The sequence below is a fragment of the Leuciscus leuciscus genome, assembly GCF_965113295.1.
Source record: "Leuciscus leuciscus genome assembly, chromosome: 1".
NCBI lineage: Eukaryota > Metazoa > Chordata > Actinopteri > Cypriniformes > Leuciscidae > Leuciscus > Leuciscus leuciscus.
In genome coordinates this window covers 51,948,678-51,976,674 of record NC_138725.1, presented here as the reverse complement: position 1 = coordinate 51,976,674, position 27,997 = coordinate 51,948,678, and the positions used below count along the sequence as shown (strand labels likewise).

The window sequence follows — 27,997 nt, the reverse complement described above, 5'->3', positions numbered from 1 at the left end:
TGTGGAAAGTACGACTGCCAATGCAACGGCTAAATATTTCTAGTGACTGATGGCGAGCAGGCGAGGCTCTCAGGTTAGTTACGCGATGGCCGCTTACTGTATTATGTTATTCTTTTATAGTACATTTCATTTTCTGGCGGAATTTAAAGAATTTTGTCGCATCGATATTGCACCGGAATACAAGCGACACCGTTTTACATCAGATTTAGGGCGCACACATCAAAACGGAGCTAGATTTTAACTAAGGATTGTCTGTTTTTCCCCGTCCGATACAGGCCTAGCTGTAGCGAGCTAGCGGCTGTCGGAGCGGGCAAACCTCCTCAAGACGCGCTCTCCGTTGTGTGAGTGTTTTGGGACACCGAGTAGGAAGAATTCATTTTGGTATCGGAAATTTGTGTCGATTCGTTTGCTAGAAGTAATTGGCATTTGCCCTGACACATTATTTTTAAGTTGAACTTTAGCTTGGTCGCGCTGTGAGCAGCTAGCAGCTTCAGTGTTTATTATGTTAGCTTGTTGTTGTTGCTAGTCGATATGTCAGATAATGCATTTTACATTATAACCGCACTGCTTCTTGCTTATTACTGTGTAATAGGCAGCAGTAAGTCGTATTTATTTCCTACACTTTAATATATGATAAATGTGACATTTTAACTCGGATATAAGGGATGTCAGATCAGCTTGTCAGGTTGAAAACAATATTAGAGAATGTCATAATAAAGAGGTGAGAACGAATTATAGCTCCCTAAATAGAGGCCTTTTTATGTTTGTTTTTTAAAGAAAGTGAAAACTTTTCATTTGCAACTGTATAATATGTTGCTTTTTTCCATTGTTTGCTGTTATTGTTCTAATGATTACACTGTCAAGTCTTCAAGATGAAAGTGTTAGTGGCTGTTCTGCATGTGGACACGGTCAGATTGGTTGCCTGGTGAAGTAAATGAGCTATAAGTGAAAAGCTCTTCTCGCTGCGACTTCAACATGAGTCATTGAGTGATGTGAGCATCTGCACAACATCTCAGTCTCCTCTCTGTCTCTGCAGTGATAGCATGGATCCGGACAGCGGGGCGGACACTCAGCGAACTCTCAGTCTGCAATGGAAGAGCTATAAGCTTGTACAAGACCCTGCTCTCCGACGGGTTGCTCAGAAAATCTACAGATATGATGGGATTCACTTTAGTGTACCGGTATGGACATGCATATGTACTTCTAACAAAAAAAAAAAAAACAGAGCAAGGAGTCTGCCTATAATTCTCTCTTTGAACTGGCTTGTTCATTAAAAAAAAAAAAGTATATATATATATTTTTTACATTTTGTGTATGGATATTTGATTATGTAAAGATTGCGTGTTCTGCCTATTTTTAGGATTCAGGATTCCCACCTGTGGGGGACTTGCGTGATCCAAGACCCCGCAGAATCTGGTCTAGACACACTGAGCTGTCGCTGCCAGTGCCCAAATTTAAGGTATGCTTTTCTTTTTAACATTTCAATGTATCGTGCTTCTTTTCTGGTGAGCTCTTTGTTCTTGTTTGTTGTCTTTTTTTTGTATTCTGCATGCTAACACATTTCTTAATTTCCCTTTTTTTTTGTCATAGTTGGATGAGTATTATGTAGGCCCTATACCACTTAAGGAAGTGACATTTGCAAGGTTGAATGATAACATCAAGGAACCGTTCCTGGCGGAGATGTGCGCCAAGTTTGGTGAGGTTGAGGAAATGGAGATTCTGTTTCATCCCAAGACCCGGAAGCACTTGGGCTTGGCCCGCGTCCTCTTCACCAGCACTAGAGGGGCCAAAGACACTGTCAAACACCTGCACAACACTTCTGTCATGGGAAACATTGTCCATGTCCAGCTGGATATCAAAGGTGCGTCTCTCTCTTTAAATTATTGTCTCTGATCATTAATATTCTGTAAGTACTTTCTATATATGCTACCGTTCAACAGTTTGGGGTCAGTAAGATTTAATTTTTTTGTTTCGAATTAAATTAATACTTTTATTTAGCAAAAATACAATCAATTGATTAGAAGTGACAGTTAAGCCATTTATAATGTTACAAAATATTTTTTTAATAAATGCTGTTCTTTTGAACTTGATATATGAATCCCGGTTTCCACGAAATTAAGCAGCATGACTGTTTTCAACATTTATTATTATTATAATAGTTTTTTGAGCATCAAGTCAGCATATTTCAATGATTTCTGAATGATCATGTGACACTGAAGAGTAATGATGCTGAAAAGTCAGCTTTTCCATCACAGGAATAAATAATATTTTTTAATATATTAGAATAGAAAATCATTCTTTTAAATTAATTATATTTTACAATATTTATGTTTTAGCTTTTGGACGGTTGTATATATCTTCTGCTTACTAAAATGTAGAAGAAATGAATGGCTTATTACATTGTGCTTACCAGGTTTCAGTTTGTTTGAATCGAGTCTTTGAAAATTCTTATCTTAGAAGAAAATAGTCTATTTGCAAAAATAATTGACAAGCATTAATATGGTATAAAATATACAAGTGGGAGCTGAATTAGAAGTGTCTATTTAGATGTTGAGTAAATTTGAAAAACACTGATAGTAAAACAATATGTTGTGTCTCTTGCCAGTATTGATTCAAAATATATTGGTTATCAGGGGATAAAAATAATAATTTTTACTTATTGGATATTTAATTCTGCATACTCATTTCCCCCTTTTTACATTTAGATGACCTTTTCCGTCATCTAATGCTCACTTAAAATTAGGGCTGCTCCCTAATAGTCGACTAAACGTTAGTCAATGAGAAGAGGCTTGGTAGACTCAATTTTAATTAGTCGGGTAGTCGAAGAAAAAACTCCAAGGATTTGGCGAAGTCATGCAGTGACAGATCGTTAACACGGCTGGTCCATGCGGTAATATGTCGGGCAGAAAATCCAAAGTGTGGGAACATTTCGACGGTAAAGAATGACCACAAAAAGGTGACATGTGACCTCAAACTTATCATTTAAAATATGTATGTAGTAGCCTAATGTTAGCCGCTTTACATGGCTGCTTGCTCTAATGTTAACGATAACCTAGTCAAATGTGCGCGAATATTAGGCCATATCCAAGTGTTCATGCGGAGTGTGGAAGCTAAATTATTACCCCTTTTACTGCATGAAATTTCTAACTTAGCTTCCACATCCTCTCCATCGGAGAGCATTTTCTCAAAGGCCGGCTACATTGTGAGCAAGTCACGGAGCTCACTCATCCCCGACAACTTGGACAAACTCGTGCTCCTTTCTAAAGCTGTTATTTACATTATGTTACTTATTTTGTTTGCGTTCTGATCTCAGAGAAGAATTTATTTGTAGCATTTAAAATGTTTGATTTTAGTTTTATTTATTGCACAAGTATTTACATAAAATTGTAATGTGTGCATTCCTGTTTGCATAGAAATGTCAAAACACATTTTAGAATAATGCTTGTTTATATCCTGCCATCTTGTCATTTCATGAAAATATGAAACTTTCAAATTGTGTGCATGTTTTTCTAGGCCAACAGAGGATGAAGTACTATGACTTGATAGTGAGTGGCTCATACACCCCTCAGACAGTGCCGACTGGAGGCAAAGCACTCACAGAGAAATTTCAGCCCCCAGCCCCAACACAGCCGGATACGGTGAGTACACAAACAAATCTTAGCTCAGCTACACTGGAAAGAATGCTTTGCTTTCCCATAAGTGATGCCACTGTGTGCGGTTACCAGCCAACATTTCTTGGAGTCCTTGAAGCGCAGTGGCCTTCATTGGATTGAGTTGGCTTGTAGTTTATTCTACACATTAGAGTCACTCAAATACCCATGCCTGTGTTATCATCATGGTCATGGGTGAACCACAAAATGTGTGAAAGACAAAGAACTATCAAGCCTCTTACAGTGCATTCTTGAGAGTTTCCAAATACAGTGCTGAGGAAAACTGTTTCTGCAGAAGATAGGAGAGATCGCTTCTTCAGTGTATTTGAAAACGGTTGTGCTACTTAATATTTCTGTGGAACCTGTGATTCATTTTTTTCAGGATTCTTTGTATAGAAAATTCAAAAGAACAGCATTTATTTTAAATAAAAATCTTTTTTAACATTATAAATGTCTTTTGTCACTTTTGATCACATTTGCTCAGTAACGTAAGTGAAAAGTAAAACACTACAAACAATTGCAGTCATTTTGAGATTATAGTCCAGTCATTTTAAGCCAAAATGGGGGTCAACCTTGAACAAATTGCAACAGAAGCAACCTCAACTGATTTTGTATCCTCAGTATGTCCTGAGTAAGGGAAAAAAAAGTCCCGAAGAATCCCATTTGGGGAAAGTTTAGAAAAAGACCCAAATATAGCCTATTCATTCTTTTTCTTACGTGAATAGGGTAAAAAATGTAACCTTTAGATAAACACCATGAAAATTACTGAGTTGATTACTTGCATCAAAACAAACAAAAATTGTATTACAAGTTTTTTTTAATTGTTTGTTAACATGGACAAACTGTGCATAATCTAATTACGTATGTGCTCATTTGCATAAATACCACAACAGATCTAAACATTGGGTATAGCCAGGTGAAAATGTCTTGTTGACACATAACAGTAAAATGCTTAATGTTACGTCTGAATGGAACCCATTTAGGCTACCCATGAACATTAATACATAGAGGCAGGAAGAAGTACTTTAAACCAGCCTTCATTATCATTGTTTTTAACCTTTTTTCGTAAAATGACTGGACTATTAATTTATAGTGTTTTTAAAGAATTTTGACTTTTGTTTGTGTTAAATGACAGTGAATATCATAAATGTAAAAATCACATATGGAAAATATCAACCAATACATTTAACAATAATCGATAATATGCATCACAGATTTTTATTTCAAACTCCTGCTGAGTTCAAGTCTAGTAATGGTTTGCGTCTTTTTCACCTCAATGTACGCAGTCTGGGAAACAAAATAGACTTAAGAATATGGGCTGATTCAACGAACTCTGACATTATTGTTTTATCGGAGACATGGTTAAATAAGTCAATTCCCAATACTATGATACATATTGAGGGATATAATGTTTTTAGATCGGTTACTTGATGTTATTTTAACTAATGCTCCTCGTAGATTCTCTGCGGTTGGAGTTTTTTGTAATGATGTTAGTGATCACTGTGCAATAGTATGAGTAAGGAATTGCAGGATTCCAAAGAGTAAACCACGTTTTATCTTAAAACGACAATTTAAACATTTTAACAATCAAGCCTTTCTGCAAGATATTTATAACAGTGATTTATATGTTGTTTCACAGATGCCCGATGTTGATATAGCATGGGGAGAATTTTAAATGTACTTTTTTTTAAAAGGTTTAGAGTAAGAAGTAGAGATAATCCCTGGTTTAATGAGTCAATATCTTCTTTATAGAAAATAGAGATGATGCATGGGCTAAAGCAAAGAAAACAAATAATAATATGGACTGGGTAAATTATAGGACAATAAGAAATAATTGTACAAAATTGGTAAAAAAAAAAAAATCTAAATGTGACTATTACATAAATATGATGAATGAAAATTTGAACAATCCGACTAATTTCTGGAAGTTGACCCAATCAATTTGTGGTAAAGCCTTACTTTTTAAAAATTGCTGCATATCTTATAACAGAGCCCATCAATTTGATTTTAAGTTTAAATTCAAATGTTTTTCCACGTGCATGGAAATCGGCTATGATTCTACCTTTGTTAAAAGGTGGTGATCCATCTGAGATGAATAATTGCCGTCCGATTTCAAGATTGTCGGTGATGGCAAAAGTATTTGAATCTTTTATAAATGATCAAGTAAAACAGTTTATAAAAAAAAAAATAAAAAAAAAGAATTTCAATCAGGCTTTAGATCAGGTCACAGTACTATAACAGGAGCCATGCTGGTCACAAATGATATTATTAAATGTTTGGATAGTAAACAGCATTGTGCAGTTTATTTGTAGATCTCTCCAAAGCGTTTGATTCTGTAGATCACAAACTACTGTTGCAGAGACTTAGTTGTGTGGGTTTTAGTGAAACAGCTCTAAATTGGCTTAATAATTACTTATCCGAAAGAACTCAGTGTGTCTCAGTTGAACATTTTATTTCAACAGAAGGAACAATTAAAAAAGGTTTCCCACAGGGTTCTGTTTTAGCACCAATTTTATTTTCTATTTATATCAATGGCATAGGTTGTGGGATAACCCCAGCTAGAATTCATCTATATGCTGATGACACAATCATTTACACAGTAGCACATTCTTTGAACCAAGCCATAGAGTTTCTGCAAGATTCTTTTTAGTCTTTGCTACTGTCATTATCAAGTTTTAAATTGGTTTTAAACACAAATTATATGCTTCTCACCCGTGGTTCCATAAAAACAGATTGCCCGAGTTTAACTTTAGAAGGGGACTGTATAGAAAGAGTAAATTGTTATAAATACTTAGGCATATGGCTAGATGAAAAATTTGATTTAATGTACATATTGAAAATCTCTTGAAAAAGCTTAGACCAAAACTGGGTTTCCTCTTTTGTTTAAAGAAATGTTTTCCTTTTGAAGCAAGAAAGAGAATTATTCAAAGTTGTTTCCTCTCCGTATTAGATTACGGTGATGTGATTTATATGCATGCAAGTTCATCTTCTCTAAAAAAGTTAGATTGTGTATACCATGCTGCCTTACACTTTGTGACGTGCTCCTCTTCACGCACTCATCATTGTACCTTGTATGAATTGGTGGGTTGGACTTCTTTGTTTCAAAGGAGAAAAATACACATGTTGATGATTATTGCTAAGGCATTGTTAGGCAAATTACCAATTTATATCTGTCGTCTTTTATCTTATTACACCTGTAATTACAGCACTAGATCTAGTGCTAAATTGCTTTTAAAGGTTCCCAGTCAAAAGTTTGGAAACATTACTATTTTTAATGTTTTTGAAAGAAGTCTCTTATGCTCATCAAGCCTGCAGTTAAAAAAAAACAAAAAACAAAAAAAAACTGTAATATTATGAAATATTATTACAATTTAAAATAATGGTTCTCTTTTTTAATATATTTTAAAATGTAATTTATTTTGTGATGCAAAGCTGAATTTTCATCAGCAAGTACTCCAGTCTTTGGTGTCTTATGATCCTTCAGAAATCATTCTAATATGATGATTTGATACTCAGTTATTATACATGATGGAAACAGTTGTGCTGTTTAATATTTTTTTTGGAATACTTTTTTCAGGATTCATTGATGAGTAAAACGTTAACAGCATTTATTCATTAAAACAGCATTTATTCAAAATAAAAACATTTATAACAATATAAATCGTTACCATCACCTTTTATCAATTTAACGCATCCTTGTTGAATTAAAGTACTAATTTCTTAAAAAAAAATTTTTTATTGTTCCCAAACTTTTGAACGGTAGTGTATATTGTTACAAAAGATTTCTATTCTAAATAAATACAGTTCTTTTAAACTTTTTATTCATCAAATAATCCTGAAAAAAGTATCTCAGGTTATAAAAAAATATTAAGCAGCACAACTGTTTCCAACATTGATCATAAATCAGCATATTAGAATGATTTCTGAAGGATCATAAGACACCAAAGACTGGAGTACTTGCTGATGAAAATTCAGCTTTGCATCACAAAAATAAATTACATGTTAAAGTATATTAAAAAAGAGAACCATTTTTTTAAATTGTAATAATATTTCATAATATAATTTTTTTTTTAATTTTTTTTTTTTTTTTACTGCAGGCTTGATGAGCATAAGAGACTTCTTTCAAAAACATTAAAAATAGTAACGTTTCCAAACTTTTGACTGGTACTGTACGTTCAGAGCTTGGTAAAACCGCCTTCTCTTCCTATGCTCCCTGGTTGTGGAATGAGCTGCAGAGTATAATAATGATAGAAACACTCCCCTCTTTAAACGTTTTTAAAAATCTCTTAATGATCAATTTAAAGGAAACGTGTGCATGTTTTGTTAAGTTGCTTTTGTTGTTATTTTATGAGTGCTGGATACAATTTTATGTTAATTTATTTTATGTTGTTTATGTGAAACTGTTTGTGCTGCCATTTTGGCCAGGACTTCCTGGAAGAAGAGATTTTATATCTCAATGGGACTATCCTGGTATAATAAAGGATAAATCATTTTTAAAAAAATGTTTTTTTTTACCCTCTCTAAATGCTGTTATTTCTTGTCTTTTATCAGTCTTCTGATATCCGACGGAGGCTCTCCACAGACCAGACGGCAGCTCCTGCTGCTGCTGCGCCTGCGCCTCTCAACTCTGGCAGCACCACCCCCTGTTCTGTGGAAACTGGGTTTGGAGAACAGCGCCTAGATACCCCTCCATCCTCAATGGGGGGACCCTATACACCGGGTTCCTCTGCTTCTTCACAGGGTGGGGGCACCCCTTATACCCCTCGCTCTGGGACCCCTTTCTCCCAGGACTCAGGCTACTCTGTGGGCAGGTTGGTGCCTAATTTACATTTAAAAGGAATATTTCCTTGGTTAAGCTTCTTTAGCAAATTGAAAAAAACATCCCCTCTTTTTTTCTTTCAGGCATGGTGGATATACCAGCACTCAGAGTTATCCCCAGCAGGATATGCTTCCATCTTCCTCCTGCTCCTCTTCAGCGGTCTCTTCATCATCAGGATTCAAGCCCCCTCGCTTTCATGATGACCTACATGCTCCACCTCCACAAGAACCCTCCGTGTTCCACAGGGGTCGGCCGGGATATCCTTCATCTGCACCTTTCAGACCTAATGAACCTCCCTATCCGTATCCCAATGTTGGAGGTTCAGGGATGCACATGCCGCTACATCCACCCATGCCACCTCCAGGGCCTCAGTTTGAGCCATCTCCTCTGTCTGACAGAGAGAGAGACAGAGATAGGGGTCACAGGGACAGGGATCGAGAGAGAGACTCAGGAGGGCGCTATGGAGGCGGGATAAGCTCCCGTCGTTCCTCTTACCACTATCAACAGGATACTAACTCTTCGTCCACCTCTAAATCCTACCATTCGCACCACTCGCATCATCCCGACCGGCGAGAGGACAGAGACGGCAGGGGGTACCGGCGGGACAGTTCAGGCTCCCGCTCAGGAGATCACGCAAGGCACCGGAGCCACCATCACTCCCACAACCACCACAGCAGCAGTGGAGGTGGGTCGAGTCGGCGGAGGAGTAGCAGAGACCGTGAATGGGAGCGAGACAGAGAAGGAGACTATAACAGCTCTGATCCGCGTTACGGAGGCCACTCAAACTCCAGCCACAACTCATCCAACAGCCTCTCCCCTCCCTCTGCCACCTCCTCTTATGGAGGATACTCGTCATCTAAAGACCTGTCCCCCTACGACACACCCTCCTCCTCCCGGCTGGAACCCTCACCGGCCTTTCATCCTCAGCAAGGTGCCGGCGAGAGGGGTTTTGCAATGGGAGGTAGTATGGACAATGACTACCGTGCTCATTCTCACCACACACCCCTGGCGCCGCCGCCTCCACCTCCTCCCCTCCCGCCGGCCTCCGTCATCGCGGCCGCTGTGGCCGAAACCCTTGGCTCTCTTGATTTCGGCCAGGACAGTCCCATCCGAGAAGAACAGTGGACCAAACCTAAACGGCATCCCAGCACACCACCCCATCCGCCTCCGACCTCCTCGCCTCCCCACGCCTCCGTACCGTCGTCCTCCACCTCCCCGTCTTCAACCTCCCTGCCTCACCACCTCCCCTCTTCCACAGCATCCCTCTCTCCGCCTCCTCCACAACGTGACTCCTCCCCGGAACCAGACTCCACTAATGAGAGCCTGCCGTTCATGCACCACAGCAGCAGCTTGGACTCACGTATTGAGATGTTGCTGAAGGAACAAAAGGCCAAGTTTTCCTTTCTTGCCTCAGATGATGAGGACGATGAGAAGGAGGACAAAGAGAGAGGAAAAACAGATGAGAACACAGATGGAGGGGGGAACAAACTCAGAGAGGAGAATGGAGAACGGCCTAGTCACAAGAGACAAGGAGAGACGGAGGGAGGCCAACAGAGGAGGAGAGGTGAGAAAGATGGACGTCGCAGCAGGAGCAAGAGGCAAGGTGGTGGAGTAAGTGAAGGCAGGAAAACTCCTCCAGAGGTGGCCTCCTCCACTCCTGCCATGCACGGTTTAGAGTCTCTTCAGGGCCAAATGCCACCACCTCAGGAGGAGCACACAACCTCTGATACACACAGGGCTCCACATACCCCACCCACATACAATGGAGAGACACAGGTGAGTCCCCCCAGTTACATTTGGATGGATTATGGACCTATGAGCTTCTTTTTTTTTGATAGCAGGAAAATATTGAGTCAGTACAATAAACTAAGAAACAGGTAGCATTGATTATATTGTGATGTGGATCTCAACTGGTTGAAGTTGCCCAACAATAAGTCGACGGGTTAAACCACAGCAGAAGTGTGGTTTACTAGCCGAACACTGGGCTAAATATTGTAGTAGCCTAGTCGTTTCATCTCCAGAGGCCAAAAAACTGTTTGAGTTTTTTTATTATTTTTCTTAGATTTGTCATACAGCCTTTGACAAATATGCAACAAATATGTTAAAAGGAAGCTCAGCCGTTCTTGTTTGAGTATCGTCGATATTTAAAAATATCGTCATTTGTGTTCCAAAGATGAACAAAAGTCTAATGGGTTTAGAATAACATGAACGTGAGTAAATAAAGAATTTTAAATTTTGATGAACTATCCTTTTATCTGTGTTTGCTGCTGACATTTTTTTGTATAACTATAGTATTTCTGACATGCTGTAAATGAACCAGTAAGCTAACAGAAGTGAAACTGACATGCTTTTGCTCTTTTTTTGTGCTCTCGTTGTCTCTGGCATGTTCCTTTGCCTGAGTATTATTTCTCAGTTTCGGTGCACCAATACATTTGATTCAAGTTTGAAAATGTCCTCCTCCCACACAGTGTTTAAACTGTAATCTTCACAATCTCTTCTCCTCAGCCATCTCCTCACTCCTCTGGGGAGGATATGGAAATATCCGATGAAGATGACAATGCCATCACCACAGCGACACCCCATCCCGCTGCCTCTTCGTCCTCTTCACCAGCCACCTCCTCGCAATCTGCCCTCCCCTCACAAACTCCAGACCCCTCTGCAAGCCCCGGACCTGACACCAGCCAGCACTTCAGCACCACCATGCCACCTCTGCCCATTCCGTCTTACCCTCCCCACCTCCCTCCCCCACCTCTGCCCGGCTTCTCCCTGCAGCCACCTCCGCCACCTGGCATACCTCCTCCGCTTCCTCACATGGAGCTGCACCCGGAGTACCCTCCTCCGCTGCCGCACCATATGTACGACTATGCCAGCTCCATGGAGCTCATGAGCCAGTATTGTGGTGGAGTGCCCATGTCATTCCAGATGCAGACGCACATGCTCAGTCGTCTCCACCAGATGCGAATGGCCTCCTCCAACAGCACTACGGCACCACCTGGAGAAGTCCCGCCTGCCTCTGAATATCCCCCGTCATATCACCTCCATTCAATTCCCCCTCCACATGTACATCCGCACCACCCATACATGGACCAAGATGGGAATGTTGCCTCCCACTACGACCAGGACCACCGCTACATCCCTCCTCACTTACCGTACGCCTACCCGGACCCTCACGCCGCCCAGCTTCCGCATCATCATGCCATCCCTCCTCCCCACAGCCCCTGGCCTCCTCACCTACCACCCCAGCAGTTTCCTTCCCACTATCCTCCACCTGGCTTCGGCACAGTGCCTGGTGTGGAAGGAGAGCTGTACGCAGCGGCAGGTGACCAGATGGCCATAATGGGCCACAACCCCTGCGAGGCCGTAGTGCAGCAGGTACTGGCAGCTTTGATTGAGGAGATGAAGAACATCATGCAGAGGGACCTGAACCGCAAGATGGTGGAGAATGTCGCCTTTGGCACCTTTGATGAGTGGTGGGACCGCAAGGAAAGAAAAGCTAAGGTAACATCAGAGAGTTTTCTTCATATTTGTTTTTAATGACCTACATTGTTCTTCAACCATGCCACATCTTGCTCTCGTTTGCACAGCCATTCCAGACAGCCATGCGGGGAGTTGCGGTGGTGCGTGAGGAAGACAAGAAAGATGAGAAGACCAGCAACCGACCTCGAGAGCCACTTATGTCTCTGGTAGACTGGGCCAAGAGTGGAGGCATGGAGGGTTTCTCCCTGCGGGGAGCCTTGCGCTTGCCTTCTTTTAAGGTAACTGACTTTACCACCTCTTAAACATCTAAAAATGAATTTGCCTTTCCACTGTCTCTTATATTCACATACATCTGATATTCATACAATTTCACTCCCTAGTGGCCGTTAAATGGAACTTTCAAATTGGTCTTGAAGCAGTCCTTACCGTTTATGTAACCACCATGTTAAAATGAATGAATATATCCACACAAAACAAATAACCACCAATACATGTGAAAGAAAAACATTGTAGGTTTTCTAGGGCTAATTTATGTAAATAATTATAAAAAATATTTTGGTCACAATTATTCATAATCGTCCATTTGACAAATAGTGCAGACATATATTAATAATTCTCTCCTCATGGTCATAGTTTTGATTCAAACACAACACACATGGTTACATACAGTCTAGCTGCAAAAGGACAAATGTTTAATAAAATCAACCGGAGCTCAAATCGGATCCATATTTGCAGAGAACATTATTTTATAGGTAGGCCGACAAAAAATAATGTGTCCTAGGATCATTTGACTCTAATTTATTAGATTAAATACATAAAAAAAACAAAAAAAAACATCTTGTTGGGTTATTTAAGTAATGCCAAAAACATTTGAAAATATCACATTTATTCCCTGATACCGATTCAGCTGCCAATATCCAGTTAAGTCTGACATCACCACGGTCCAAACGCTTTATCAATCACAAAAGCAAACGACAAATAATACTAGTATATACTAGGCGTGTAACAATATATCGCAACACATGTACACATGAACAAAATGTATCATGGATAGTGACAATATATATTGTGTATAATTCACCCAAAATTAAAGTTTCTGTGTGAGGAAAAAAAGTTTTAGTGTCAGTACTACATTAAACTACTATACATAATGTTGAATAAAATGTATAATAATGCAATGGGGAAATATTTGTGGGTCCTGATGTTACCAATAAAAAAGTGGCCTAAAATTATTCGGTATTTTCAGCTTCAGAATCATAAATATTTTTATTCTGGTGTCACGATATATATATAAAAATCGAAAGATCGAAAAATCATATCCATTTATAAATCATTACCATTTGCTTTATATCCATAGCAAAATCTCTTTTGGTTAGTCAGTGATTAATCTTTTCTGAATTTTTTAAATATTGTTGTCCAGGACGCTGTGAGCCCAGAGACTGTAGTGTACACCCTGAGTTTTTAAAATCTTAGCTTAAAGGTACGCTATAAATGAATAGTATTCATAAACGGCTGTTGAGACGGAGTAGTGGAGCAGACCACTTGGACCAGGAAACAACAATCAATACATCCTGCCTGACTTAATTAACCATACTTATAATTGAATGGTTTTAAAAAGGCAGGCACACTTCATTACCATGATTTGAAAATAATGCTATTATAAAATGATGTTACTAACGAGGAATGTGTTCTTCAGGTTAAGAGGAAGGAGCCTCAGGAGCTTGTCGAGGGTGATGAGCTGAAGGCCAGGCCTTCCACTCCAGCTGATGAGGAAGATGAAGGTATGGTCCTCATGCTGTTTTAGAGCTTGCAGAACTCACAGAAATTCTCTTTTTGACGTTTACGTTATTATACTTTTATAATCTCTCTCGCTCTCTCTCTCTCTCTCTCTCTCTCTCTCTCTCTCTCTCTCTCTCTCTCTCTCTCTCTCGCTCTCTCGCTCTCTCTCTCTCTCGCTCTCTCTCTCTATATATATATATATACACATCCATACATATACACTTCCTTTCCATGTACAATCTTTCTCTCTCTCTCTTTCAGACTCCTATCAGGGGAAATCTGCAGAAACTGCTACAGGAAGAACAGAGGAGAGGCGTGTGGCAGACAGAGGAGCAGCCAGGAGGAGAAGCAGAGCCAAGGCGCGTAAGCCATATGACCTAGACAGCGAGGGAGAAGAAACATCAGATGGTTCCTCTGAGAAGGTTGGTTTGTATGTCATTAAATCTGTCCTTTTTGTGTGTAGTAGTGGACACGGCTGGTTTAGAGCGTTCCATTACTTCATTATAACTTGAGCATTATGCAAAGAATGCCACTCCCATGGCCTGCTCTAGAGCAGTGGTTCTCAAACCTGTCCTGGAGTACCCCCAACACTGCACGTTTTCTTTGTCTCCCTAATCATACACACCTGATTCAACTCATCAGCTCATTAACCCATGTGATAATGAGCTGATGAGTTGAATCAGGTGTGTTTGATTAGGGAGACAAAGAAAACGTGCAGTGTTGGTGGTCCTCCAGTGCTGCGTTCCAGTCCACTTTTAGACACGCACTCGCGCACTTCCCCTCGGGGGAATCCCCGCCGCCATTTTGAAGTGCGTTCCACTTCGTGAAGTGGACGAGGGAAGTTTAGATGGACAGACCCTCGTTCCCTCGATTTGGACCGAGGGAGCGAGTCTACTTCATATGTACACTTCAGGCACCTATATGTCCCACAATGCAGTACGATTGTGACGTCACCACAGATCTCGTCTAATCACCACTACAACAAACAACTCTATGATATATTAATTCTAATTTTTTTAATTGAAAACAACCCAAAAACCATATATACATTTGGATGCTGCATTAAACAAATTCTTAAAGGGAAAACAAATGTAAATAATAAATCAACTATAGCTGATTCCAAGTGATCAAGGGCTAAGGACGTTCCAATTCAGCCCATTGCAGTTTCCGCCAGTAGTGGGCACTCGCAATGACGTACATCCGAGTGAACGAGACGGAGGGAAGTTAGCAAGTGAAGGGCATTACAATTTTGGACTGGAACGCAGCCCAGGACAGGTTTGAGAACCACTGCTCTAGAGAATGGGCTTTATGCACAGCTGCACTACTTCCTGAACTTCAGCCAGCTCTTTGTTTCCTGTCTGCCATTATTGGACAAACTGATTAATCCAGGTGTGTCTGATTATTGTTACTGAGGTCAGGCACACCTGGATTTTAATCAGTCCAATAATGGCAGACAGGAAACAAAGAGCTGGCTGAAGTTCAGGAAGTAGTGCAGCTGTGCATAAAGCCCATTGCAGAGGCTCATTATGTTTTTAAAATGCATGCCTTTTGCCAAACACACAGCAGTTGTTGTTGGTTAAAAGTTGGCAAGTTAAAAGGCTCCTCTTCACTTGAGCTGGGTTCTGCGAACGTCTCACAGAGCTCATGTGCTCATAGTCAATTTACTGACTTCTGATCTCCTGGTGAATCATTCTAAAATCCCTCCTGGTGAATCAACTAAAGTGTTATTTTAATATAATTTAAATATTATTGTAGTCTTTTTTATTATTTTTGAATTAGATTTATTTTTTTACATTTTCAGGTTTCATTTTAGTTTTAGTAGTGTTATGTGCTTTTTGTGGGGTTTTTTTATTTAATTTTTTTATATATTTATATTTAGCTTCAGTTTTAGTTTTTACTATACTTATTTTTTAGTTAGTTTCCAAAGCAACATTTCCATTTTTAAAGTTTTTCGTCTAATATTTATATATTTTTTTCAGATTTATACTTTTTTTTAATAGTTTTAATTAACCATAACAAATCTGTTCTAAATTGATCATGAACCAACATATCTGAACAACCTTATAAATTGAGAAATTCATATTTTATGTAATATCATAATGGTAATATTTTGATTATATTTTGTTCTAATAATTTTTCTACAGAAATACATAACATACATGACAATTAGATTAATCTCTTTAGATAGATTAAGTAGATATTTGAATACCTAACTGTTCTTGACTGACAGATCAATATTTATTTACTGTATATATTTATGAAAGAGGGTATCATGTCTTTAATATTTGATGTGAATTATTTTTTTCTCCCATATAGTGTCACTATACATTGTGGGATGCCCATGAAAGCAAAAAAGGCTATCTAGGTCAATAGCAATGTAGCTTTTTACTGAGAGCATTGCCATTGTAAACTTTTGGTTTTAAATATGAAAGAATTTCTCCCTTTTTGCAGAATATATTCTGTTCTACTTGTCTGTTTTTTCATTAAATAATGGCTAGATGGCAGCATTTCTTCTTTTCTTCAAGTGCTGTGGAGGAATTTCAATCAGATGAGTTCAGACATGGTGTTGTCATTATTTTGACTGGTGACTCCTCATGTTTTTTGTTTAGGAGGAGGATGAAGACAGTGACAAAGTGGATGAGTCAGAAGGTATGAAGCTGCCTTGTTTTTCTTTCATACTGTGCTCATTCATTTGGGCTCTTGTTGCTATGTGCACATTATCACAACAATTTTAGACTTTTATATGTATATCTGATCATATCTTGTAGAGCAATGTTTTTTGATTTCCAACTATTTTCTCAATTGTTCATGTTTCTCAGATGAAGCCTTTAGTGCAGACAGTGATGATGAGAGCGTTTCTTCCTCTTCTTCTGAGAGCTCATCATCATCCTCCTCGGCATCGTCTTCCTCCTCTGATGAGGAAGATGAAGAGGAAGGTGAGCAGGCTGCAGAGAGCGAGTCATTGGATACAATGGACGAGTCTACAATGGACAGCGTAGCTATGGACAAAGAAAAGGGTGAAAGGTATGTCCCTTTGTGAGAACCGTTGCAATGAAGAGTGTTGTGTCGGTGGACTGATAAGTTGACATGACTCATGTCTGTTTTTTACAGGGACAAAGCCAGCATTGACCAATCATCAGTTACTGCTGCGGAGGTCAAACTTGGTCAGTTAAAGATTTGTTTTTTAGGGAATTAAAGTTATAGAATAAATTATGTCAGCATTTATTCATCCTCATGTCATTCCATATCTGTATGACTTTCTTCTGCTGAACACAAAAGATGTTTTGAACAATGATGGAAACAGTTAACAACATCCTTGTATTCAAGTCAATACAGGTTTGGAACGACATGAGAGTGAGTAAAGTATGATAGAATAAAACAGTTTTGGTGCACTATCCCTTTAATGAGCAAATGTATAATAGTTTGAAACTCCTGATTTTTATTTTCAAAAATATTAAGTTTTGTGTTCACTTTATTATTTCTTTCTTTAACTACCAGAAGAAGAGAAAACGCCTACAGCTGTGCCTTCATCATCTCCATATCCCCGGCCTTCTTCCCCTATCCTCCTCCTACCCCCACTCAAGAAACGGCGCAAGACAGTTTCTTTCTCAATGGAAGAAAGTGAGGTCAAGCCCCCCATTCTGTCATCTTCTGCTCCCTCTCCATCTCCCACTCCTGTCTCACAAGCTTCAGACATTCCTACTTCCACTTCTCCCGGAAGCACACCCACAGCAGCTGCTCCACCCGTCGCCTCCAAACCCACCCCAATGCTCCTTCCATTTGCTTCTCGTCCCAGCGAAAGTAACGCCCTGACTTCCCCTGCTTCCCCTTCCGCTGTTCTTACTGTCCCTCCACCAGTGCGTTCCCTGCGGCCTGATGAGCCCAAAAGGAGTCCAGGTACCCCTCCATCTCCACAAACTCCCACTGCCAAAAACTCCTCTAAACGTGGCAAAGACTCCCCTAGAACGCCCCCTGTGCCCGTCTGTCTCACGGTCCAGAACCTCCCGCTGGACCATGCCTCCTTGGTCAAAATGGCCTATGAGGACCCCGTCCCTGTTCCAACCACACAAAAGGGTCGCATACGCGGCCGACCTCGGACACTCAGCCAATCAGTTTTCGACCCTCATCTGCATCCCGCTGTGGAGGAGGAGGATGAAGAGGAGCTGGAGCAGCGGCTGAAACTCAGGGAGCAGCTGGGAGTGTCCAGCCTGCTGCAGCTGGCCTCTGCCCCTAAGCCTGACCTGTCTGTGCTGGCCGATGTGGCGCTGAAGATGGACCCGGAGGCAGATATCGATTCAGAAGAAACTGAGACCTCAGATGAGGCAGAGGAGCACAAGCTGGAGGAGGAAGAGGGCGACTTCTTTGCCCCACACCCACGTCAACCACTCCTGGATCCAGAGGGTCTGTTTGTCCTGCAGGAGCACAACTATTCTAAAACTCTTGCGCCTCCACACCTTACATCTCCACAAAAGAGGACGAAACAGGACCCCACCGTCCTGCTTCCTGCAGACCTCAACCAGCACGGTGTTCAGGAAGCACCCGAAGAGGTCATTGGGGAAGCTCTTGCCGCCAGGGGAGAAGCTCCGGAGCTGTACGAGGATCTTTCCGGTTTGGGCCTGCTGTGCGAAGCCAGGGACACGGCTGAGAAACAGACCAAGAGTCTTGGCCCACCATACAAGAGGAAAGGATCAATTAGCAAAGAGATGGAGATGGAAGAGAGGGGGAAAGCGAAGAGCAAAAAGAGAAGTAGGAAGGACAAAGAAAATGAGGAACTCCAGATCTCTAAGAAACAGAAGGAGAAACAGATTAAGAAACAGAGGAAGCGGAAGTTAGAGGTTTGTGATAATGTCTGGTTCTCAATACAGAACTTGAGTGAGAATTAACATTTAAACATCAGTTACTGTAATTGTGGTGTGAGGATTGTGCTAGACACATTAAAACTTTTCCAGCTACAAACTACTACTATATATACAACCTCTTTATATATTAGGGATATGTGCAACCCTCGTTAATTTCATTAACGTTTAAATGGGATTTTGCAACCGTTCAGTCGACTAGTCTAACCCTGCCCCCAGAGACAAGTCTGTATATGCTATCCATTTGAAATAGACTTATTTATCTATGCATAGTCAGATCCCATACTGAATGCCACTAAAAATAGGTCAGATACATGTGATGTGCTTGCCGTGTATATCATTGTATGTTAAACTTAAACTCTTAAGCAACATTAGCAGTTACAGATATGTTTATTCAAATCAACTGAATCAATAGGCAGGACCAATAAGTTCAAACCTAATAGCATATTATAAATAGATTTCCTCAAATAATGTTAGTCCACATAAGTCAGCACATTAAGGTATTGTTATTCATTACCACGGCAACCAGGTTTGAACGCCTGTGAAAAGTATGTACACATGACGGGCGTCAAAATCGCAAGAAAAGCTTGACGTGTAAATGACTAGTTTCTCTAAGGCCTCGTTTACACTGTCAGTGAAATGTGACCCAATTCCGATTTTTTTGCTCAAATGTGATACAGATCGGATGTGTTCTATGGCGGTGTAAACAGGAACAAAACTCATGCATCGCATCGGTTTCAGGCCTCATTCATATGTGGAAATAAATCCGATATGTGCCAATGCGACTGTCATGTAAACAGGCACATCGGATTTTCTGAGGCATTAGGCAACGTCTCCGCGGTTTCATGATGAGAGAAACCCCGACGCACATCTGCAAAGGATGAAACGTTGTGTCATCATTAGGAGAGGAATGTGGACAAACATTGACACCACATATCAAAGGTTGGCTTGCTCATCCTAAAATTTCTGACCCACTGCTCCTCGTTAAAGCCAATATTTAAAAAGAATATGCTCCTGCCAGTCCTGAGATCTCTCTCGCACACAATCACTGAAGCATATGCGCACGCTGCTATGGTGGCACTTTTCGTCCTCCTCCGCCTCAAAATCATGGTGATGTTTAGCGAACTTTGCTTATATCGCAGAGCTAGTATCAAGCATATTTCACGTTCGTCCATCTGTGCAAGAGAATTTAACCCTTTAAGCATGCGCAATGTTTCAGATAGTATGGCAAGTGTAAACACATTAATCGGATATGGGTCACAGTTGAAAGAACGTGTAAACGGACGGTCAAACAAATCGGATAAAGGTAACATCAGAATTGGGCATCAAGACCTGCAGTGTAAACGAGGCCGGAGTCGACCTGCAGCAGCAGTATTTAGTCGACTAGTTTTGCACATCCCTATTATATGTAGCATATATATATATATTTTCTTTTTTTTACATTCAGTTTGTTTTAGTCGCATTGTATTGCATTAACAGCTGATACATTGAACTGAAACAATCAAACAGTTTTCAATAGGCCTGGATAAAATGTAGGTAATTCTTGCTGTGCAGTGAATGTTTATATGGTTGTCAATGAATGGGATGCTAAATATAATTTTGACTTTAATAAGATTTCCCCAAAAAATAGGCAAGATTCCTGTTCTTTCTGATGACAAAGCACTCGAATGACACAAGCTCGTAATCACGACTTCCCGACTTGTAATCACAAGCTCTTTGCTGGGTTTGGCTACATCCAGCCTTCTGATAAATATTTACACCTGTTGCACCAACTAATACTACGACCAGGCGCAACTGCGCCCAGCATAGACTAGCTAGTGTAACCGGCCCCTGCTTTTTAACGATTTCACTCAAATAGATGCTCCCATTGTTTTTGAGCCAGATAAATGCTGCTCTGATTGCGAAACAACAATAATAGTTTGATGTGCATGTATGTTTATGCACGTTTTGTTTTGTTGCTTGTAATGTGACTATTTCTTAAGGGATAACTTAACTAATTTTAAATTTAAATGGCTTGAAGCTTGAAAAGCTGCCTACTAGTTTCAACATTAGTCCTTGTATGAGGAACTTTGCAACATCTTGCGTAGTTTGTATACATATTTTCTAAATGTTTTACATCCTAGTTAAAAGGCACTTAGCTTTGTTAGGATGTAACTGTTACAATAATTTCACCATGTTTCAGGCTGTTGCAATATAACAGTTTGTCCTATAAACCCACAGAATTTGAACTGCTTTCCACTGTTCTGCATTGTTGGGTAATACTGATAAGTTTGCCAAATAGTGGCCGAATGTCCCCCATATCCCCCTTTTGTGTTGATCTGTTTCCTAACTTTTTCCTAACACGCTCTGTTGTCAGGTTTTCGAAGAAGATGTGGATGTGGAGCAGTTGGAGTCTGGTGAGCTTTCCAGCTCTAGCTCTGACTCGGGAGACTCTGAATTTGGTTTAGAGAGATCGCTGGAGTTTGAAAAGGAAGAGGTTAGAAAGAGCGAACGACTTTTTCTTCAGGAAGCCGGCTTGACCCCTTCGACTCAGCGGCGGCCCAAACACGTGCCCGTGGCAGATCCTATACTCCGTCCCTCTTACAAGAACCGCAGCGAGTTTGAGCAGATGACCATCCTATATGACATCTGGAACACTGGCCTGGACCAGGAAGATTTGAGACTCCTGAAGAGCACCTACGAAAAACTGCTGCAAGATGACCATGGCACCGACTGGCTCAATGACACACACTGGGTCCCTCATACCAATATCCTTACAGCTGCCTAAGAACAAAAATGTATAGTTTATACAAGCAAAGTCTGATGCTTTTATTGGCCATACAGCAGCCAACAGAATTAGCAGTGCCACTATACCACATTTGAGTTTGCTAGAAGTGTAAATTCCTAGTAAAGACTGTAAGTAAAGGGAGTAAGGGGAAGGGGAACTCTGATACTGCCTTCTCAGTTGATTTCGCTCAAGTTTTGCCCCTTAACCTCTTGCCTGCACTCACCAACATCCCGAACCCCCGTCGGAAGAAGAAGACAGCGGATGGGCAGCTAAGAGAGCATGTCACTGGCTGTGCTCGCAGTGAAGGCTACTATGCCATCAGCCGCAAGGAAAAAGACGTCTACCTTGAGCTAGACCAGCCAGTGACTGTGCAGGAAGTTGGGGACTATGATACTGCAGTAGGTTCACTTTGTTTTAACAACTCAGATGTGTGTTGAACTTGTAATAAAAGCCTTAATCATGTTTTTTTTAGGGGGTTTTGTTGTGTGAAGATATTTTAGATTTAAACGTATGTATTGTAGTTGTGCTAACGCAAATACACTTTTGACTAAATCACTAATTTCTTTGTTAAGCATGAGTATGGTAGACAGTTTGGGTCAGTAGCTTGCATCCATCTGACCAGCTTTCACTCACTCTCTCTGTCCGTCACAGGGCTCGAATCGTCTGCTGTCTGAAAGGCGCTCCGAGCAGCGGCGTCTCCTCAGTGCTATCGGCACTCAAGCAGTGATGGACTCAGACCTGCTGAAACTAAACCAGCTGAAGGTAAAGTTCTTTAGTTCATTGACACGACCTTGACCTTGATCATACTATCAACACTTTGATTACAATGACCTCACCGCTCCTTCTATTCCAGAAACTCCCTTTAGTTTTTCAGTGCATAATTCATAGCATTCTATTAAGTGTTTGATGTACAGTAAGTGTAATATGCGTATAATGGATGGCATCTAGCCAGGTAGGTTCACCGGGTAGGTTTGTTTGTACCTTTTGTAGAATAATTCATACCATCCAAACAGCTAAATAAAGTCTGCTGACTGCTGTGCCATTGACCCTGACAGGCTCCTTATCAGAGGTTTTGGCTGTTGTAGTGCTCTGTAAGCTCTTTGACATCGAGTTCATGTGTTCAAAGTTGAAAGGTGTTCCTTTAAAAGCATTTCTTATCTTTGGACCTCCTGTATTGCATGTTCTTGAGGAAAGAGTTAATGAATGCACTCCTGTATGTTTTTGAAAGGGAGGACATTGTTGGTTTATTGTACAGCAGATATGGAGATACTTCTCACAAAGGATCCTATGGGTCTTTGATGTTATTTTTCACTGGGAAGCCGGATTATAATCAGCGAGCTGGATTTATGTGCTTTCTGTTGTAAAAAGCATTTATCAGTCCATTTATCAAGTGGTTACTAGGAGAAAATGTCTATTTCTGTCCGTCTGTTTTGGAAAAACGTGTGTAGATTGATGTTTGGACAGATAGGAATGTTCCTGGCCAGAAATTGTACGTGGTAATTGTTCACATTGAAGACCTTTCTCAAACAAAACATCTTTCCATATTTCATTTCTGGAAGCTGGGCTAAATGAGCAAGCACTGTTACTGCATTCATATCAAATACAGACATTAGAGAATATATGAAAAGAACATTTCAGTAGTGACACTGGTTACTTCTATAACAAAGTAAAATCTCACAAGCCTAGAAGTCATTCAACTCATGTGACATTTAGAAGGAAAAATATTGATTAATACCTTGATTCCAAAATCCACCCTTTCTATATATATATATATATATATATATATAGCTTAAAATCAAGCAGCTTTACCATAATAAACATAAAAAACAGTGTCAGTGTCTCATTTCACTCGCAGATGTCTGACCTATTATGTAATCGCTACAGACCAATGGTAATACAAAGGTATTTACCAGCCGTAGCAAACTATTCTTTCAAACTCCCAAAACGAACTTCTAACAATCTTCAATTTTGGCTTGATTTTGTTCAAAATGACATCACATCAAGTTCATTCTTCGATTTCGAAGTATATCGGGGCCTTAAAAGATCTGCATGTGATTCAAAGTTCTGAGTAATACAGGCATCTGTCTTAATTCGATTTTAATAACCAAAATATTGTCTTAATCGAGTTAACTCAATCTGTATATGGCTAAATTCTAGTTAATGTACATAAAATATTATTGTGCCTGTAATCATAGTCTATCATATACATCTTTACATCAAATTTATGATTGCATTCTGCTTGCAGTTCCGTAAGAAGAAGCTGAGGTTTGGCCGCAGCCGAATCCATGAATGGGGCTTGTTTGCCATGGAACCCATTGCTGCAGATGAGATGGTCATTGAATATGTGGGACAGAATATCAGACAGGTGAGCCTTCTAGCTGAAGTATAACTAACAGCTATGAATTGAAAATGAAAAATTATTTATACTAGGAAGTGAGTTTGGTTCTTCTTGAGGAATACGTGCTTGTTGATGAATTGGTGTTAATAGATTATGTGTTTGTTGCTTCAATTGTAGATGGTGGCTGATAATAGAGAGAAGCGATATGCCCAGGAAGGCATCGGGAGCAGCTACTTATTCCGTGTCGACCATGACACTATCATTGATGCCACCAAGTGTGGCAACTTGGCTCGGTTTATTAACCACTGTTGCACAGTAAGTACCCTCCTAGTGACGCATACATATCCATATATCTCAAGTACCACATGACCTCTGATAAACATATTGCTGCCACTCCCAATGTGAATAGATACTTGTTTTTGGAGTACATTTATATAGACCAACCATTAATTTAGCATTAAATTGAAGAAGCTCTATGTTAACTAAGATTATGCAGGTCTCAATGCTAAGGATTATTTAAGGGCCAGTGGGTAAAATTTAGATACCAGCCTAACTAATATAGTTAAAACATTATTAAAGACAAGTGAACAATCAAAAATTAAATGAGAACAAATAAACAAATACAAACCGTAGTGCAAATAAATACAATAGACCAAAGATACAAATGAAATTAACAGTGCTTTAAGTTTTTCAGGAAGGTCAACTTGGTAGTATTCAGGTACAGATTATTTAGTCAAGAGCAGTGAGTGATTTTTGTCATCGTGTTGTTTTTTGATTAACATTAAGGACACAGGCAGCAGAGCAGTATTAGGCTGCTGTCACTTTAAGACCTAATGCACAGATCCAATAAATTGATACACATGTCTTTTCTTTCTCAACTGTTTACATTCACTTAAGACATAACCAACTGTGTTTACAAGAATGCTCAAGACATGCATTTTGACAATTTTGTGTGTATTTGCTTGTTCAAGTGTAAGAAAAAGAACTCAATTCATTATTTTCGCGGTTTGAGAGGTGGCTTTCTGCACACACGCTTCTGTTGTCTGCACAGAAAACTAGTACTGAATTGAGTTCTTTTTCTCATTGTCATGTGCTTGAATGGTTTAAAATAATTTGAGTGTTTAATTTGGCAAGACTTAAAGGTTCACTGTGCAAGTTTTGGCACTCTTGCAAATAAAAAACAAAAATGAAGAACATTGTTTTGGTTGTTTCGACCTTTCGTGACTGTGCGGATGAATATGGTTGAATATGGATGAACTAATAAAAGAAAGGGAGATTATCATACTCTGCATGAAACATTCACTACTAGGCTTAAGAGAAATAACCAGCTTTGATGGAGAGGATCTTAAGCTGACTGGCTGAAGACGTTTCTGTAGCTTTACCCATTAATAGACATGGAACTGCCTTGAAAATAAATTCCAGCACAGCACTACAACAACCATAATGAAATGACCCTTCACAATAACTGTTAGAGAGCTACATATGAGAATTTATCTGTTCAATTTAATACGTTACTCACCTGTTGAGTGATTAAAAACACCATCTCCGTGCCGCTTTTACAACATTTCATATCCTTCCGTTCTCACCATCTCCGAAAAGCCAAGCCAATGTTGATTCTCGAAGTTTCCAGATTTAGCATGCTCCATGTCAATCTTTCTCGCCCGTTGTGACAACTAACCTATGTCACTCCCACACCATAAATGCATTTAAGTTGCTGGAGCAACTTTTCTCTATTTACGGATATGACGAGACACGCACGGGCGAGTGACGTATTTATGCAATTTCCCACGAAAACCATCCCGACAGGTCTAAAATAGTCTAAAACTCTTACCATAGTGAATGAGGGTAAGACAAAAACACGTTTTGAATGAAGGATTGACTCATTTAAATGAATTTTGTACAAAAAAAAAAGTTACATAGTGTCAGTGTACCTTTTAAAAACAACTTTTGTGCCAGTAATAATTCTGTTGACTGTCCCAAGTGTCTTTCACACCGTTATAACTGTTTACAGGTGGTCTTCCAGATTAGCAGATTTTTGTCCCCTATCTTATCTGTTGCCATGCAGCTGCTGGAATTGCTTATTTATTGCTTGATAAGACTTGCATAAAGTTGCATCTGGCCTTTACGTAGTCTGTAAAAGCCAATAAAAATGCATGTTTTTTTTTTTTTTTCTTGCTCCATCTGTCAATGGAATTTGTGTTTGCACCATGGTGATCATCCCCTCCAGCAACCCAGAATGAGCTCATAGATTTTAACACATACCCCAAAGAGCTATGCAGTGGAACAAACTCTCAGAAACGGAACATAAAAAAATATCAAAATCTCCTATGTGAAGGAATGTAATTCAAGAAACCCATATGTATCCATAATTTCATGTACTTCTCTCTCACAGCCCAACTGCTATGCCAAAGTGATTACCATCGAGTCCCAGAAGAAGATCGTCATATACTCCAAGCAGCCTATCGGTGTGAACGAGGAGATCACGTATGATTACAAGTTTCCCATTGAAGAGAACAAAATCCCATGTCTGTGCGGCACGGAGAACTGCAGAGGAACCCTCAACTAAAAGTGTCCTAGTCCTTCCCCAATACAAGACTTGCCAATCAGCTTTCCTGGCCCACAAGCTATTTTTCTCAGAGCGCACAAAAACATAGTTAGTGTGTGAAGGGAGAACGTTTGGTCAGACTCTTTAAAAAGCTTCTATACAGACACACAGTGTCGAGATATTTAGTCCAGGGTCATTGGGATCTCAGCACTGCCGCAACACCCTGAGTTCCATCTGTGAAGGTTTTTTTCTCTCCTGTCCCAGGCCCTTATCTCATTTCGTTCCTCCTGTTGCAGCTGTGTCTGGTGGTGTTGTTTTTGCCAAGGTCTATGCTTTGAAATACCGCTATTAATCAACTGTGCACACACACACACATATTCCGCTCACTTCTGCACAGCACATTACAGTGGCACCCTTAAAGTGCTGGGTCTTTTTTTCAAGGGCAACTTTTAAAGACCTACCTAAAGACATGGATTTAAGACTTGTGTAATGCTGCACCCCTGTTGTGAGAGAGTATTAATTTTAGTTTATTTATTATCATCCCTGTTCTGATGCCTGTCCTTTCATGTCATTCACTTAGGTCAGATCTACCACTGTACCTTATTTTAGATTATTTGCGTAGAATCACCTCTGCCTATTTTTATTTTAATATGAAGCTGTTTTGACGCACATGTTTCTTTTCAAAACTTCCTCCGAGCTGAACCGATCTTAATTAAAAATGTCCCCTTTTCCAGCATGACATGCTGGTATTCTATAACTTTAAAAATTATACAGTATTGTAAGTTACATTGTACATTGCTATTTTATTTTCATAAATGAGTTGTTACAACATCGTTATTATAGAGGTTAATATGTACCTCCCATCATTTTAAAACAGCCCTTACATGAAGTCATAACCCTTTCATCAATAGTTTTTAGCAATATAAGGACAGGACAGACGTGGTCGTCTTTTTGGTGTGCTGAAATAAACGCACATTGATATTTTAGCAGAAGGATGGAATTGTTCATTGGATTTTCTTTTGCCATTGATATTTTAGTGGACCACTGAAAAATGAATGGGGTATATGTTTTGAGATAAAGCACTCTACTTTGGGGCTAGTAACTCCTCTCTGCTAAGGAGAACATGCTTGCACAAATATGTATATATACACACACAGAGCGCAGTTAGTTGAAAGATCAGAGTTTGCGTGTGCATATTTGAACACAAAATTGATGTCCTAAGTCCCCTGAAAGATGAGCAAAGAGTCGCTAAAATGGATGTCTGTTCCTACTGTTCTTTCCTTTCGTATTACTGGTCATCTATCTCTCTCTGCTCTGTCATAATTTGACGTGTTCACATTACTTCTTTGCTTCCTTCCTCCCCCCCCAACCTACCCACTTTGTCCGAGGGCCTTGCCAGCACTCTGTTCCTTTGAGAGGAAGACCTGTAAAATATGTAGATTTATTGCAGTCTTTCAGTAAAAACTGATCCACTGAAGTGTAACCATAAAAAAAGGACAAAAAAGTTAAAAGAATTACATGTAAATATTGTAGAGGTGTTTGTTTCTCGTAGAAACACACTGGTTCTAGTCTGTAAATATGTTCATCCTTTTCCTACTTCCCATTGCAAGAAAATAATTGTACATACCTATCATTCATTTTTGTTTTTGTTTTTTTGTTTTTGTTTTAATTTGATTTAAAGTTTTAATATTATTTGCAATATTTCTCTTGTATTAATGCGTTGGACCCTTTATTAATGGTGCATTAAAATATTTTTTAAAAAATAA

At 39.7% G+C, this 27,997-nt stretch overlaps 1 protein-coding gene across 4 annotated transcripts; it reads left to right on the top strand.

Annotated features, from left to right (window-relative positions):
- setd1a (SET domain containing 1A, histone lysine methyltransferase) lies at positions 1-27,997 on the top strand. Of its 4 annotated transcripts, none has more exons than XM_082138276.1 (21): positions 1-73; positions 1,037-1,181; positions 1,361-1,459; positions 1,591-1,861; positions 3,514-3,638; positions 8,202-8,461; positions 8,553-10,245; positions 10,975-11,967; positions 12,054-12,224; positions 13,643-13,727; positions 13,987-14,147; positions 16,335-16,374; positions 16,545-16,749; positions 16,837-16,889; positions 17,224-18,560; positions 20,938-21,328; positions 21,568-21,746; positions 22,000-22,110; positions 23,594-23,713; positions 23,864-24,001; positions 26,079-27,997. In XM_082138276.1, the coding sequence occupies exons 2-21, from the start codon at positions 1,044-1,046 to the stop codon at positions 26,250-26,252; spliced, it is 6,744 nt and encodes a 2,247-aa protein (XP_081994402.1). In that variant the 5' UTR covers positions 1-73; positions 1,037-1,043; the 3' UTR covers positions 26,253-27,997. The 4 variants fall into 4 exon arrangements, with proteins under 4 accessions (XP_081994402.1, XP_081994403.1, XP_081994401.1 ...); XM_082138277.1 differs by lacking the exon at positions 1-73 and adding an exon at positions 83-341; XM_082138275.1 differs by lacking the exon at positions 1-73 and adding an exon at positions 83-721 and having other exon boundaries at positions 17,227-18,560.